The sequence below is a fragment of the Eurytemora carolleeae genome, unplaced genomic scaffold (genome assembly GCF_000591075.1).
Source record: "Eurytemora carolleeae unplaced genomic scaffold, Eaff_2.0 scaffold294, whole genome shotgun sequence".
Lineage (NCBI taxonomy): Eukaryota > Metazoa > Arthropoda > Copepoda > Calanoida > Temoridae > Eurytemora > Eurytemora carolleeae.
This window is the reverse complement of record NW_019396358.1, coordinates 111,927-127,180: the sequence shown is the minus strand read 5'-3', so window position 1 is coordinate 127,180 and position 15,254 is coordinate 111,927. Positions and strand designations below refer to the sequence as shown.

The window sequence follows — 15,254 nt, the reverse complement described above, 5'->3', positions numbered from 1 at the left end:
TTTCAAATCTTCACAGATGGGGGGGTATGCCCTCATGGTGTTAGGTACTTTCCCAAAAGCATTTTCCCAAGGGCGACTTCCCAAGTATCATTTTCTTAAGCGACAAGTTCCCTAAGGTTAGGTTAGGCCCTTTTGAAACGCCGCAGGCTGCAATGGGGACCGAGCGTCGCAGCTAAAACAGGTTGGGGGCCGAGCTCTGCGGCAAGGACAGACTTGGGAAGTTTCACATTTGGGAAGTTGCCACTTGGGAAAATGCCTTTGGGAAAGTACCTAATACCTAAAAATCCATTCTAGGTCACGGCTTTTTAGCCTGACATAGGATTTCAGAGATGGGAAAATGTCGCCAATGATAGCTCTAAGATGTCTACTAGGAGAGGACGTGAAATATCTCAATATATTAGGAGAACACAGGAGTTTGATCTACACTATTCTACAACAATAACTTCAAATCTACAAGCCAAGATTCAACTTCAGTGGCATAAAGATCTGGGATAAGCTGACTATTCTAAAAGTAATGTTATAATTATCAATTTTATCTGTGTTGTATAATACTCAATTTTATCTATATAGCCTTATGCCAATTTTATATTCAAGACCAGCATTGATTTTAAAGTAAAGTAAATTGATTTAAAAAGTTCAAATGTTTCAGATAATGATGTATGATTTGCATCCTTATGTAATGACCATTGATTAACACTTCCACCTAGGTGTGTAAAATACAGTACTTTCATATAAACCATTACTGTACGTACTGTAAAATCCCCCTGCCCTGCTGCCTTNAAATGTTTAATAAATATGTTTAACTTATGTATTTTTTTCAGTAATTCACCGCAACTGTTGCTGTATTTAAACCAAGTATAAATTAAGATATATACGTTTCTACCAACGGCGAGTGTAATTAAGGCAGTGATTGTGTATGTAGCTCTTTATGCTCAAGAGTGAAATGTTTGTAAGTGATTTTCGGCCAGCGAGCACAGGACGGATCCAAGGTTAAGGTATTGGGAAATGGGGAAATGGGAAACGTAGAAATGTCGTCAGTTTGGCTTATCAAAACTATATGATCCCACAGGCTACTTTGACTGAAATTTGCGATTTTTTCCCCTGCAAATATCTTAACAAAGACAGTAAAAAAGGGGTAGTAGAGCCCTTTTTTCAATTTTCGGTTTTAAAGTGCCCTTTTTAAGGAATTTTCATAAAAAGTTGGATGAATTTTCACATTTTACTCCAACCCTGGAAACAACTCCAAAATCCTGGGAGCCTTCCAAAACCCTGGGAGCAATTCCAAAACCCTGAGAGCAGCCACCCCTCCCTCCTTTACTCTTCCTCTCTTAGAAGAACCCCCCCCCCTTCCAGTTAAAACTTATCCCTTTGCTGTATTCCTACCCTTTACTTACTTACCGTCTTGTCTAATAAGGCTCTCTATAATCAGTGCAGTCTTTTTATCTTCACTCTCATCATCTGCATTCTCCTTTAGTCTTATATGTCGTCCAACAGGACCTGAGACAAACGATCAATCAAGATGAATCATTGGAAGGATTATACATTCCAAAGAATGTATAGACACAGAATTACTTCTGAATACATTTAGAGCTCCATCTTTCAGTCCATGATTAACCAAAACTAATCATGATTATTCAAGATCAATCAATAATAGTCAAATTTAATTTTTATCAATCAACATCAATCAAGATTATTCTGGTTCAATCTAGATCACTTGAGATCATTTAAAATTTAAAATTTTAATTCAAAATAAATTTTTATCAATCAAACTCGATCAACATCAAACAAGATCAACTAATAAAGTTCAATAAAGATTGATCAAGATTGATCAAGATCAATCAAGATCAATCAAGATCAATCAAGATCAATTAACATCAATCAAGATCAATCAAGATCAATCAAGATCAATCAAGATCAATCAAGATCAATCAAGATCAATCAAGATCAATCAAGATCAATCTAGCTCAATCTAGCTCAATCTAGATCAATCAAGATCAATCTAGCTCAATCTAGATCAATCTAGATCAATCAAGATCAATCAAGATCAATCAAGATCAATCAAGATCAATCAAGATCAATCAAGATCAATCAAGATCAATCAAGATCAATCAAGATCAATCTAGATCAATCTAGATCAATCAAGATCAATCAAAATTAATCATGATCAATCAAAATTAATCAAGATCAATCAAAATTAATTAAGATCAATCTGGATTAATCAAGATGATTAATATGAGCGAAGAGCTTTTCTATATAGATTAATTTCAAAATCCAAGAAAGAAATGATTTTCGATGCTCTGGGGAAAATCCCCTTTCAGAAATTTACTCCCATAACTACACGTCACATCTCAAAAAAAAAATATTTTCAAGAGAATGAGGGGGGGGGGGGAATAATTTTAAAGAAAATATACAGGGTGAGTAAAAAAAACGAGATAATCGATGTTTTGGATCTTTGTTTTGTTCTTCGGATTATTGCCCATTATTTGCATTCTTGAAGTCGTCACAGTTCCAAGGTTATTATTCCATAACATTTACGAACATTTTTATGCAATTTTGGAAATAATAAAATAGACATTTTTTTCTAATTTTGGCTAAAAATTTTATTTATTCAACAAAAATTGGTTTTCGCAGATTTTTAATGGTCTAAAATTTTTTTTGAATATATTTATTCCATTTTGTTATGCCTAAAATTTCAACTAAACAAAAATTTAGAAAATTTAGTCCAAAACCTCGAAAATCCCGGTTTTTTTTTTTACTCGCCCTGTGTATACTCCAAGATGTAAAAAAAGTAATGATACCTATCGGAAGTTTGCTAAATGTCGTCTTTGAGTTGTTTATCAATATATCTAGGTTTATCATGTCTCTACCATACGGGGCCAAGCTTCTGGTTCCTAAATCTAAAGGGAGAGATTACGGATACCATTACTAAGATTTGATTACAAGTGACCCTCTGATTCACAACGGTACCATTAAAACTTTGCCTGATCAAGAAAGCTCATGATATTATTTCTCTTTGAAAACTGAATTATTTCATTCGTGGTGTCACTAGAAAAGTAACTTGCGGATATCTTGCTACAGAAACAATGTAGGCAGCATTAAACACTTCTCACTCTCTTTAAGGAAACTAGAGTACAGATGAACCTCTACAGTAGAAATAAATAAATTGGGAGCTTTCAATCTTAAGATCTATATTTATCAGGTTCTTCTGTACCAAGATTAAAGGGGAAATAAATGCAAATGCAAATGCAAATGCAAATGCAAATGCAAATGCAAATGCAAATGCATTTTTATGGGGGTCTCACTGAAGTATACAAAAACAAGAAATAAAAAAATAACAGAAATGATTATTAATACGAAAGGATAAAAGAAAGTGATCACTAATATATTTTATATCCGACTATTTTCAAATAAAAAATAAGAAATAATTAGATTTTTTATGTGTTCTAATCAAAAACAGGGGTCCATACAATTCCATTTCTGATCCCAAATGAAATCGGGGTTGAGAGTACATGAAAATACACTTTCTGTGTCATTTTGAACTTGGCAAGGTTTTTGTGTATGTCAGAAATGTGCACTGCATTTGAGGTGTTAGAAGATGCAAATCAATAAATAAGTTAAATTATAATATACAGAAAAATAAAGCCTCCCTTGCAGTGTACATTCTGCAGTATGGAATTTTTCTTCAACTTGACACTAAACTTCCTATTGTTTACAATAACAACATGGTTAATTTCTGCCCCTAATATCAATCAATCATATTGGATGGTTCAATCAATAGTATTGAACCCCTGATCAAAAATCATGACCATTCCCATTTTAAACTACCTCTAATATTCTTTGTACAGTTGTCTAGTTCCTCTTCCTTCTCATCCTTGATCCTACTGCAGGCTTCTACAGCCTCCTTACTCTCAGATATCTCCAGGTTTATCTTCAAATCCTCCTGGTCAAACCTCTCCTTTCGCAGCCTTCACAAATAATATTATCATTATTATTATTTTTTATTCTTATTCGTATTCTACTTAGTAGATCCCTGTACAGTGTACTCTACCAGAGCTCTAGAAGAGTTACCGGATTTTGTACTTCTACTCTACTAAGTAGATCCATGTTCTCTAACAGAGTTCTAGAGGTGTCCGGGTTCTGTACATCTACTCTACTTAGTAGATCCTTGTACACTACCTGAATTCTAGAAGAGTGTCCGGGTTCTATACTTCTATTCTACTAAGTAGGTCCCAGTACTATATCTGAGTTTTAGAAGAGTGACCGGGTTCTGTATTCCTACTCTACTGAGTACTGACTACTGAGTAGGTCCTTGTACTCTACCCGAGTTCTAGAAGTGTGTCCGGGTTCTGTATTTCTACTCTACTGAGTAGGTCCTTGTACTCTACCTGAGTTCTAGAAGTGTGTCCGGGTTCTGTATTTCTATTTTACTGAGTAGGTCCCTGTACTCTACCTGAGTTCTAGAAGTGTGTCCGGGTTCTGTACTTCTACTCTACTTAGTAGATTCCTATACTGTTGTTTTTCTTGGATATCTTTTCCCAGATCTCTATTAACAAAGTTACTAATTATCTTTTTTTAAAATTTTTTAATATTTTTTTAATTATAAGGTGATGTGTGGNTTTTACACATTTTATACTTGATTGTTCGAAACGTTTGCGTTACAATAAGTAAAATTATGCCTAAACACAAACGTTTTAAATCGATCGCTTTTTGACTAGTTCTTTCTTTTTTCTCTTGAAAGATTAAAAAAAATTATCACAAAATACAGCACTATGCAGTATAAAGAGATACAGATATATATGCAGATTTTAACCTCCAAGCCACGGCGCGGCGCTTCGGAAATTATTAAATAAGGAAAAACTATATTCCTCAAGATTGTTTGCTTAAACAAATACATGACGGGGATATTTGCATTAATAAAATATCCCCCCCCAGCTCGAGCACAAACATCTAAATTGTTAACACGTTTGGTTACAGGATATTACTTTAAAAAGTTTACATCCATTCTGAATCATCATTCCTCCGTCGGAAAAATAATATTTTGGAATTAAAAACAAAATAAATATTATATTGTGATGCCATTTTCTTTTTCATTTTTGAAATTTCTGTAGTAAATCTGATTTTAAGGGAATTTCTGCTAGAAACGCGTAATGTTAAAAAAAAATAAAAAATGGTTAAAAAAAAACTTACTTGAGTAAATGGATTTTCTTCCAACTTAGTTCCTGAACATTATGAGTAAATCAAACGTTTTTACAATAATTTTTCTTACTTAAACAAACAACACTAAACCGCAAAATATTGGAAGAAAGATCTCTGAAACCAACGTACCATGAAAACCAAAACCAAGCTAAGCAATAAAAATAAAAATAAATAGTCAGACGGTCACAGAAAAAATACGCCACAAAGAAATCCTACATATAAAATTGTCACTATAAATTCCGCATTAAAAGGAGTGACCCGCAATGCATGTTGAACTGATTTTGTAGTATTGTGGAGAATTTTTTTAGGATTAATTTGAGTCATAAAACATGTATTTATAACATATAATTTCTGAGCTTGATCGCAAAGTCGACGTTCAAAAACATCCATTTGGGTGGTTAAGTTTCGAGAATCGATTTTCTAAAATTATTAAATAACGACAAAAAAAATTGTAAAATTTTTTTTACAGTAAACCAATTAAACGTTTAAGAACATATTTCTCAATTGCAATTTACGCAATAATAAAGGTTAAAATAAATTAACTCTTTTTCATCATTATTTTGAATTTCTTATTCTTCATGAGACCAAGCATTTAAGATTAACGAGTTCCGACCTCTTATGAAATTGAAAATGGTTTCCCACCTTAACAGTTTTCCTGAATTCTTGATCCTTCTCCATCCTAGCGTTGTCCTCCTTTATCCTCTCCTGCAACTCCTAAACCAGCCAATCCGTCGTCGGTCACTTTTATACAAAATCGACCAATTTTCTACCAAATGTTATATTTCTTTTTATTGATTGATTGATTGATTTAATGTTTAATTGATTGAATGATTGATTGATTAAATGAATGATTGATTGATTCATTCATTAAAAAGAATAAATACTTACATCCTTCTTGCACTCCTCGCTCTCCCCCCTGATGCTCTCCTCCAGCTCCTTCATCTTGTCCATAATCTCCTTGTTCTTCTTCAATGAAATAATATATAGAAGTTTAAATTACGTTTATAGTCCTCTTCAGGGACCCTAATCATCTATATATATAAAGTTGTAATATCTGTTGTCCGTTTGTTTGTTCGTTTGTTTGTTTATGTGTCAGATCATAACTCAGGAACCCATGGACCGATTTGCCTCACATTTTGATTGGGGAACTTGGGAGACCCACGGGAATGTTCTTAGCTTAGTTTTGAGATTCTAATTTGAGTGGAACGACTTTTATAGCGTTTTTAGTTTCCCGGTAAAAATCGTTTAAAATCGGGTAAACGGCGGGAGTAACGAGTACCCTGTGCAACGCTGGGTTCCCAAGCTAGGGTATTAATAAACCAACAAACCAACCTTGTGTTGGAGAATTAAGTTTTCATGAATACAATCCCTTCTCTTTTCTACACTCTCCAGTTCCAACTCCTTCGCAGTCAGGTTTCTCCTAGATACAGTTCATGATGTGCAATAAATTAGTTCGTTTTGAACTTTTACACATTTTATACACACACTTTGGCCTGTGTGGCCAACCATCAATGACACCCCGCTACTCCCTTTGGGGATGGTGCGGTGATGTGGGCTCTTCCCAAAACTCTCTTCGGACAGATGGGTGACTGTTTTATTTATTTATTTATACTTGATTGTTCGAAACGTTTGCGTTACAATAAGTAAAATTATGCCTAAACACAAACGTTTTAAATCGATCTCACATTTTTGATCAGATTAAGATTTCGAGGGTATCGTTTTATATCGGGCATTGTCAACTTTGTCTGGAGGGTCACTTGAAATTACGCTTACAGTCCCTCTCTAATGAAATGTACCTTATACCAACTTCTTATTTCCTCTAACATTGTGGCCTTCATGATGAACATAAACATCTTCTCAGGCTTCAGATCGTTCAGCAATGATTTTGCAACCTCCTAACATCAAAAAAGTGATTTTTAGAAAATCAATCAAAGAAGATTCTTAAACCGTTCTCTGAGAAACTCGGTGGCCTTTTATCTGTAGAATACCAATCTTAATTCTTGGTCATTTTATATTTCCTTAATAAATTCTTTTCTTTTTTTCTTTTTAAGTTTTTTTCTTTACTTCGCATAGGAATAAACACATAGCAATTTTATTTCTAATTCTTTGTCGTTGCTCTTTGTTTATACCAATCTAACCACATGGCTTAAGTTTAAGTTTTATTTTAAACTAGCTCTTATTGCCCGGCATTGCCCGTAGAATTTTAGAAATACTTCAAAAAAATTCTAATTTTGAAAAAAATCGAATGTTCCCTCAAAAATTGTCATCTTATTTGGTTTATCAATAAATGAATAAATGAATAAATGAATAAATGAATAAATGAATAAATGAATAAATGAATAAATGAATCAATGAATCAATGAATCAATGAATCAATGAATAAATTAATAAATTAATGATATAATGAGTACATGAAAGTATGAATCAATAAATGAATGATAGAATAAATAAATAAGTAAATGATTGAATTAGTGGTATAGAAGACATTTCGAAAAATGCTTTGCTTCAGATTATCTTCTGAATGAATACAGGAAACTAACCTGCTGAAGTATAACGAGAGGATTATCTATAAAAATATCAAATTTATGAAGAATCCTTGAGAGCTCGTCCCGAGCCTTCTTTTCTTCCTGAAATACCGTCTCCCCTTTCCAATTCTGATGAAACGTTGTCATTTTTTAATATTTGGAGAAAGGTGTTCCTCAAGGATCTATCATTGGTCCCCATTGAAACAATAAAACTTTAATTTTCAAAGTTTTAACCCCCCCCCCCCCAAAAAAAAAACAATTCACGAAACTTGGAGATGAGGGCGGAGGGTGATAAATTAAACTTTATATTTCAAGACGGAAAAAAATTCAGATATTTATCTTTGTCAAAATGATTCAAGTTTCCTGAAGTAAAAGTTTATTGGCTTTTGATGCATAAATTGTTCTTTGGACGATAATAGTATTTCCGTAGGTTTTCGGATCCCAGGCATCTTTTCCTTCATTGCATAGAGATATCTGAATATATTCAAGATTAGAGATATCTGAATATATTTAAGATTAGAGATATTTGAATATATTTAAGATTAGAGATATTTGAATATATTCAAGATTAGTAATATCTGAATATGATGAAGATTAGAGATATCTGATTATATTCAAGATTAGTGATATTTGAATATATTCAAGATTAGAGATATCTTAATTTATTTAAGATTAGAGATATCTAAATATATTTAAGATTGGAGATTTCTGAATATATAAAAGATTAAAGATATCTTAATTTATTCAAGATTAGAGATATCAGAATATATTCAAGATTAGAGATATCTGAATACAATTCAAGATTAGAAATATCTGAATATATACAAGATGATTAGAGATATCTTAATGTATTCAAGATTAGAGATATCATGTATTCAAGATTAGAGATATCTGAATATATTCAAGATTAGAGATATCTGAATATATTCAAGATTAGAGATATCTGAATACAATTCAATGCTAAAAATTTCTCTACAATACTACATTCTCAATTCAATTACCATACAGTGCGGGTCACTCCCTTTAAGGGGATATATGATTAACAAACAATTAAAGGGCATTTATGTTCAGAAAACAATTTAAGGGCAAATATGTCTATTAATAATAAAATTTAAAATCAAGTATGGATAGAAAAAAAACTGAGGACAAATATGCCCAGAAAACAATTAAAAGGACAAATATGCCCAGAAAACAATTAAAAGGACAAATATGCCCAGAGAACAACTAAAAGGACAAATATGCCCAGAAAACAATTAAAAGGACAAATATGCCCAGAAAACAACTAAAAGGACAAATATGCCCAGAGAACAACTAAAAGGACAAATATGCCCAGAGAACAACTAAAAGGACAAATATGCCCAGAAAACAACTAAAAGGACAAATATGCCCAGAAAACAACTAAAAGGACAAATATGCCCAGAGAACAACTGAAAGGAAAAATATGCACAAAGAACAATTAAAAGGAGAAATACGTCTTTAAAAAAACGGCCTCACCTCAATCACAGATTTCTGACAGTCTTTACGAACAAAATCCCCAAGTTTGCTGAACCTTGATGTAACCTTAGATTTACCCAGTAAACCTTAAAGATTTGTTTTATTATCTTCGATTCAAATAAACTTACCCATTCTACACATTTAATATTTATATATCACATTTTGTTGGAAAATGAAAAGATAAAACGTCATTTATTTTGCCCATTTTCATCATGAAGCACATGCATATACATTTTCAACAGAAGATTGCGATAAAATCCATTACCCCCCCTGAACCCCTAAAATGTCCCACTGTGCCCCCCCTCAAATAAAAAGCCTTTAAAAGTTATCCAACTGTGCTCAACCTACCTAGAACCATTCCTTGAAGAATTGAACTTTTCCCGGAACCATTTTCTCCAATCAAGAAGTTGATTTCCTTAAATTAAAATCAAATCATTTCATTTTGGAATCCGGAGCAGAACAAATTGGCTCCCTGAAGCCGGATATGGTATTAAAATGTTCATGTTCATGTTCATGTTCATGTTCATGTTCATGTTCATGTTCATGTTCATGTTCATTGCTTGTGCTAGTGCTTCTGCTTGTGTTTGATTTGTGTTTGTGTTTGTGTTTGTGTTTGTGTTTGTGTTTGTGTTTGTGTTTGTGTTTGTGTTTGTGTTTGTGTTTGTGTTTGTGTTTTTTTTCATTAATAAATAAAATTATTGGAACCCCAAACTTAAGTTATTCTGTTATGCAAATTATCACATTAGCGACCCAAAAATATGTTTTTTTTAATCTTTAACAGATTTTTTACAAATTATCAGGCGTAGGTTCGCAATTAAAAAAAAATCAACTTGCTAATCTTAAGTCCCTGAAAAAGTACAAAACATTGACATACAACTCGAAACTTGAAGAAAATTAATTTAGAAAAGCCGTCAATTTTATTGCAGAGATAAATTTTGTTAAGTTACTGTGCTGGGTGCAACTAACCTTTGGTTTCCATGTAAATTCGTGATGACACATGAAGTCTGTTAATTTTATCTTTGTTATATAACCAGTAGTCATTTCACCTCTATAACATTAAGGGCGTTAGTCCTCTTCTGATCTTCTACAAATGTGCGTCGTGTGCTGGTTACTTTAAAAACATTCAGGACATTTTTACTTTTTAGAACTCAATAAAGAATCTCAGATGGTTTTTTTTGTCAAAATTGTTAAATTATACGTTTTTTAACATTTGGCTAAATCTAAACAATAAAACAAAACATTCGTTCGGCCAAACGGCTGAACCAAATGGGCTGAAATTTTTGTGAATACTCAAGGGTAGCCTGGAAGTGACATAGGCTTAAAAAATTATTTTATTTTCTTCAGGATTTTTTTCAAACATTTTTTTTAATGTGTTGTCATAGAGAACGTATTTTAGATTTTAGTGGAGCCATCTCAGATGTTTAAACCATAGACAAAAACACCATGCCCATCTTTACAATATACAATAAACAGCTTTCTCAAACTTTTTAACACATTGGATGTTGAAACAAAAATTGTTTTAACATTCCTCTAGTTTCAACAGAAAATTATTGTAGTTACCAGTGATCCAGCATTTAAATGGATTCAATCTGATCCAAAACTTATTATCATTGTTCCATTTGAAGATTTAAGATAAATATTCAGTAGAAATCCATTAGTCACTTTCATAGGAAAACCGCAGTTTTCAGATACAAATTCATTTAATCGGACATGTAATTCTTGAATAGAATTACCACTGTAATTCTTGAATAGAATTACCACTTAAATTTACGTTAACAATTCCTTTAAATCTGAATAATATATAATTACCCATCAGAAGTTTGCACCACTTCGTCGTCTGATCCAGATTCCCTGCAAGTAATCGACCAATCAATCAATCACTCAATCAATCAATCAATCACTCACTCAATCAATCAATCAATCACATCTTCCATGACAAAATTCAACCTCACTTTAATCAAATACCATCAAAGTTTGTTATATCATACAAAAACTAAAGCTTAAAAAAATTAATTTGTTCCCCTAAAATATTTTACCTCCGCTTCCGCTTTACCCCCGGCGGCATCCTGTCTGAAAATTCAAAATATTAAAAAAAAAAGAAATATAAATAATTTAAGTGTTTAAATTTAAAAATAAAAACATTGAATTTTGGGCTAAACCATTTTTAATTAAAAAAAGTATTTGCATAGTATTTTTTATCAAATCCATATATTTCATTTTATTCAACACAATATATTTGAACCTCCAGACAAGAAAAAAGGGACAAGAAAAAAATGTAAATGCATTGTCACAAAGACAGAAATATAGATAAAATTGCTTGGCATCCGGATCCGGATCCATTGGATAAACAATCCCTTAAACCGGATCCGGATCCATTGGATAAACAATCCCTTAAACCGGATCCGAATGGCAAAACTTCAACAATACATCGAAAAAATGTCTGCATAAAAAAATATCTAAGACTAAAGAAAAGTTAAAAAATTTGATTTTGTTTTATGAAAAATTAAAATTTGAACCCATATTTATGAGCAGAATCCGGTTTTGAATCCGAATCCAGTTTTTAAGCCCGGATTCATCAAATGAAATCACTTATTTCAAGTAAAAGAAAGATTACAAAACAATTCAAAATACTTAAAATATTTACATTTTTGCATCATAGATTATTAGAGGTATATTTATCTTTGCAAACTAGAATTCTACATAATTAAATTAAAAATTGATTAATTGATTGATTAATTGCTAAATCCTAATATTGTAGTATGGAGTTGCTGCAGAATAATAATGGTGGTTAGGTACAAACAGAACAGTCGGCTCACACTAATTCCGATCTAAACAATAACAAAACAATAACAATAACAATAGGTATAACAATAAGAAAACAATAACAATAAGTATAAGTATATCTATCAACAAGAACAAGAACAAGCGCAAGCGCAAGCGCAAGCGCAAGCGCAAGCGCAAGCGCAAGCGCAAGCGCAAGCGCAAGCGCAAGCACAAGCACAAGCACAAGCACAAGCACAAGCACAAGCACAAGCACAAGCACAAGCACAAGCACAAGCACAAGCACAAGCACAANAACAATAACAATAACAATAACAATAACAATAACAATAACAATAACAATAACAATAACAATAACAATAACAATAACAATAACAATAACAATAACAATAACAATAACAATAACAATAACAATAACAATAACAATAACAATAACAATAACAATAACAATAACTATAAAAATAAAAAAGAATACAGAACAAGAACAATTACAAAAAGAACAAAATTAAAAACAACAATAAAAATATTCTCTTACCTCTATACTTCGTATGAGGAAATGAGCAAGAGTTGGCCGAAGACCACAAAGCACTAAAACTAAAAAACAAAGTAAATAAACTTCTTTATATAAAATACATTTACGGGTCTATAAACATGATTTCAATCGACTGTCCAAATATGAATTAATAAAAATAAATGCCCGATTCACATTAGTACTCTTAAAACTTTGACCAACAAAAGATGGAGCCATTCTTGTTTTCCATCTGAAATTTTTAATTGCGATTCTTTGGAATAGTAACTTCAGTCCGCGAATACATTTATGCAGCAGATGCAGGCAGAACATTGATGGAATTCATATCATTATAAATACATAAAACAGTAATTGATCATCCGAAAAAGGCCTTGCTAAGAGGGTACCGTAGCAAATATCGGGCATTTAACGTTTTTTATTAAGGGTCACTTGAAATTACGTCTTCACTTGAGTTTGACGGATCCTTTTAAAACAGGATTCAGAAATATTCCCCCCTCCCCAATATTTACCTGCGGATACAATAGATCCTACTGAAGACGCTAGATGGATCCGTCCTAAAGTATAAAGAGAGACTAGGAGTAGAAGGAAGGGAAGGAGAACAGAGTTAAGGATATATCCACCGAAACCAGACTGATCAAAATATGAAATTTGTATTTATTTATTAAGATCGACAACAGGAGTGTAAAATGTATATTTTCTCAACAAAAAAAAATCCCCCTTCCCTTTTTAAACATCCTTTTTTTCCAGAAGAAGGGGGCAATTTTTTTAGAGTTATATTCACTGAATTGGGAAAAATAAATAAACTTTTGGGAACAAGATATCAAAAAGTATGAAAAAACTTGCCTCTTGATGTCAAATTTTTAATTTTTCCCCAAAATCGTCAAAAATCCGTTCCCGGGTTATTCGAAAAGTTTACACTATACACCCCTGAATTCCACTTCCTGCTTTCTTTTCTACAATGTATTCTTTTCTGTTAGCTGAAGCGAATTTCTTAATAAAACTTTAGTTGCTCTGTCTTTTTTTATCAATTTTATCGCCGAAATCGTCAAAATCGTCACGATATAAATGTGATGAATGAACAATGAACATTTTAACAAGTTGAACCGCAGGTTTTTCTTTCTTTTCCCAAATCTTAGAAAAAAATTTGATGATTTCATTGGGGTTTATCCTATTTGAAAAAGTTCTAAGAGATTAGCACTTTTGAGTGAAGTATAGTTGATCATGTACGATTGAACTTGATAGCCCATCTTTGAGGATCTTTGAAAATAGTTCAGCGAAATTAATTATTCCTTAGATGAAGATCAATATTCACAATTAAAAAGTTCTGACTTGAGTAAATAAATTAATATTGATCCCTGTAGAAGAGTAAATAAATTAATATTGATCCCTGTAGAAGAGTAAATAAAATTAATATTGATCTCTGTAGAAGAGTAAATAAATTAATATTGATCCCTGTAGATGAGTAAATAAATTAATATTGATCCCTGTAGAAGAGTAAATAAAATTAATATTGATCCCTGTAGAAGATTAAATAAATTAATATTGATCCCTGAAGAAGAGTAAAGGTTAGAAGAGCTTGAAGAACCCAAATGAGACTGGAAACTTCGGGGAGAGGAGCAGATTTTGCAACACCGGACCTATACAATAATAGTTGAACTCGGTAGAATAAGCTGAACCACTTCTTTTCAGCTTAAATTGGCACACAAGATATGTAGTTAACCCACGTCTACAGAGATTACATCATATATTGAACACAAGCGGACAGACAGACATGCAAAATATTTATAATAAATAAGATAAAATTGAGTATTGGGTTCAAAAATTTTCGCTTTATAATGGTATTTAATAATTACAGATACTTTAAATAATTTTAAATATTTTAAATTTTAAAATTGGTTGATAACTGATTTGTGTTAAAAGTCTCTTCTCTCTTCAACTTGAATAACAACTGTAAACCTAAAACTAGTGCTTAAGATACTAGATCCGTTGGAACCGCAAAATATCAAACAAAACCAAGACATTTCCTCTCAAAAACAAATCAAAATTGTTACCTAATAGTAGACTAATAAAAACGTCCATATTTCTGAATGGTTTTATAAAAAAACTTGCGAAAAGGAAAAAAACATTTGAATATTTGTTTGTTTAAAAAAAAAAGTTAATCTTGAAAAAAATGTGCAGGGCCTAGATCCAGATCCGGTTTTGGATCCGGATCCACTTTTACCAGGGCGGAACCAGGAGGATCCGCATCAAAATGAAATTAACCCTAAGACTGCCTAAAACTTGGTTTAAAACCTGACTCCGTAGCCTGTCTAGGACGAGCTTCTCCATTTACCTGAGAGGGTCCCTTACAAGATTGTCCAAGGGTGGATCTGGAGCCGCGTCCTGAATACTGGAGATGGTTCCCCTGGGAGGAGGACGGGAGGAGGAACCTCGGAACCTTGTCACAGGTTCACCTCCACCAATCAACTCTATACATTTCAAGTTCTTTATTTTATCTGAGACCGCCATTTAAATAATCTAGAGGAATTTAGTCTCAAGACTAAGCCACCATTAAGATTAAAATAAGGCCCGAGCAAAAAGATGTTGGGACTAATTTTTTCCAACTTTGATAAAACTCAGGAAAACGAGATCAACTTAGGACTATACGAGTTGAGACTAAACATTTCATTCGCGATCTTTAGGATAAATAAAACCTAATACGTATACTTATCATTATTGCCCCCCCCCCA

The 15,254-nt window shown here is 32.4% G+C and overlaps 3 protein-coding genes across 3 annotated transcripts in view; all 3 read right to left on the bottom strand.

Moving 5' to 3' along the window:
- The window catches only part of LOC111701675 (structural maintenance of chromosomes protein 6), a gene marked incomplete in the record, with an annotated part of 23,203 nt that extends 20,286 nt beyond the window's left edge, over positions 1-2,917 (bottom strand). The window contains 2 exon segments of the mRNA XM_023473067.1: positions 1,399-1,497; positions 2,799-2,917. Coding sequence (XP_023328835.1) covers positions 1,399-1,497; positions 2,799-2,859 — 160 coding nt within the window.
- Positions 2,918-6,845: 3,928 nt separating this feature from the next.
- LOC111701663 (structural maintenance of chromosomes protein 6) lies at positions 6,846-11,347 on the bottom strand. The gene is made up of 9 exons (XM_023473054.1): positions 11,252-11,347; positions 11,025-11,066; positions 10,182-10,263; positions 9,564-9,630; positions 9,216-9,301; positions 8,085-8,195; positions 7,737-7,850; positions 6,993-7,091; positions 6,846-6,851 (listed from the first exon to the last, which is right to left on the bottom strand). Exons 1-9 carry the CDS (start codon positions 11,278-11,280, stop codon positions 6,846-6,848), a joined length of 636 nt encoding a protein of 211 aa, XP_023328822.1. The 5' UTR covers positions 11,281-11,347.
- Positions 11,348-11,859: 512 nt separating this feature from the next.
- Positions 11,860-15,254, bottom strand: part of LOC111701672 (uncharacterized) — a 4,904-nt gene continuing 1,509 nt past the window's right edge. Inside the window, exons 4-8 of the mRNA XM_023473065.1 lie at positions 14,858-14,993; positions 14,075-14,162; positions 13,035-13,155; positions 12,532-12,590; positions 11,860-12,043 (exon numbers count right to left, since the gene is read on the bottom strand). Of these exons, the coding sequence (XP_023328833.1) occupies positions 11,948-12,043; positions 12,532-12,590; positions 13,035-13,155; positions 14,075-14,162; positions 14,858-14,993 (500 nt within the window). The 3' untranslated portion in view covers positions 11,860-11,947. The remainder of the gene's footprint in view (positions 12,044-12,531; positions 12,591-13,034; positions 13,156-14,074; positions 14,163-14,857; positions 14,994-15,254) is intronic.

What these genes read in the sequence shown, in the direction of transcription:
- LOC111701663 (XM_023473054.1), bottom strand. Translation starts at nt 11,280, where the DNA reads ATGCCGCCGGGGGTAAAGCGGAAGCGGAG. An exon ending in GGGGTAAAGCGGAAGCGGAG is followed by an intron (nt 11,067 to 11,251) that starts GTAAAATATTTT and finishes GATTACTTGCAG; the next exon opens with GGAATCTGGATCAGACGACG. An exon ending in CTCTCGTTATACTTCAGCAG is followed by an intron (nt 7,092 to 7,736) that starts GTTAGTTTCCTG and finishes TTTTGATGTTAG; the next exon opens with GAGGTTGCAAAATCATTGCT.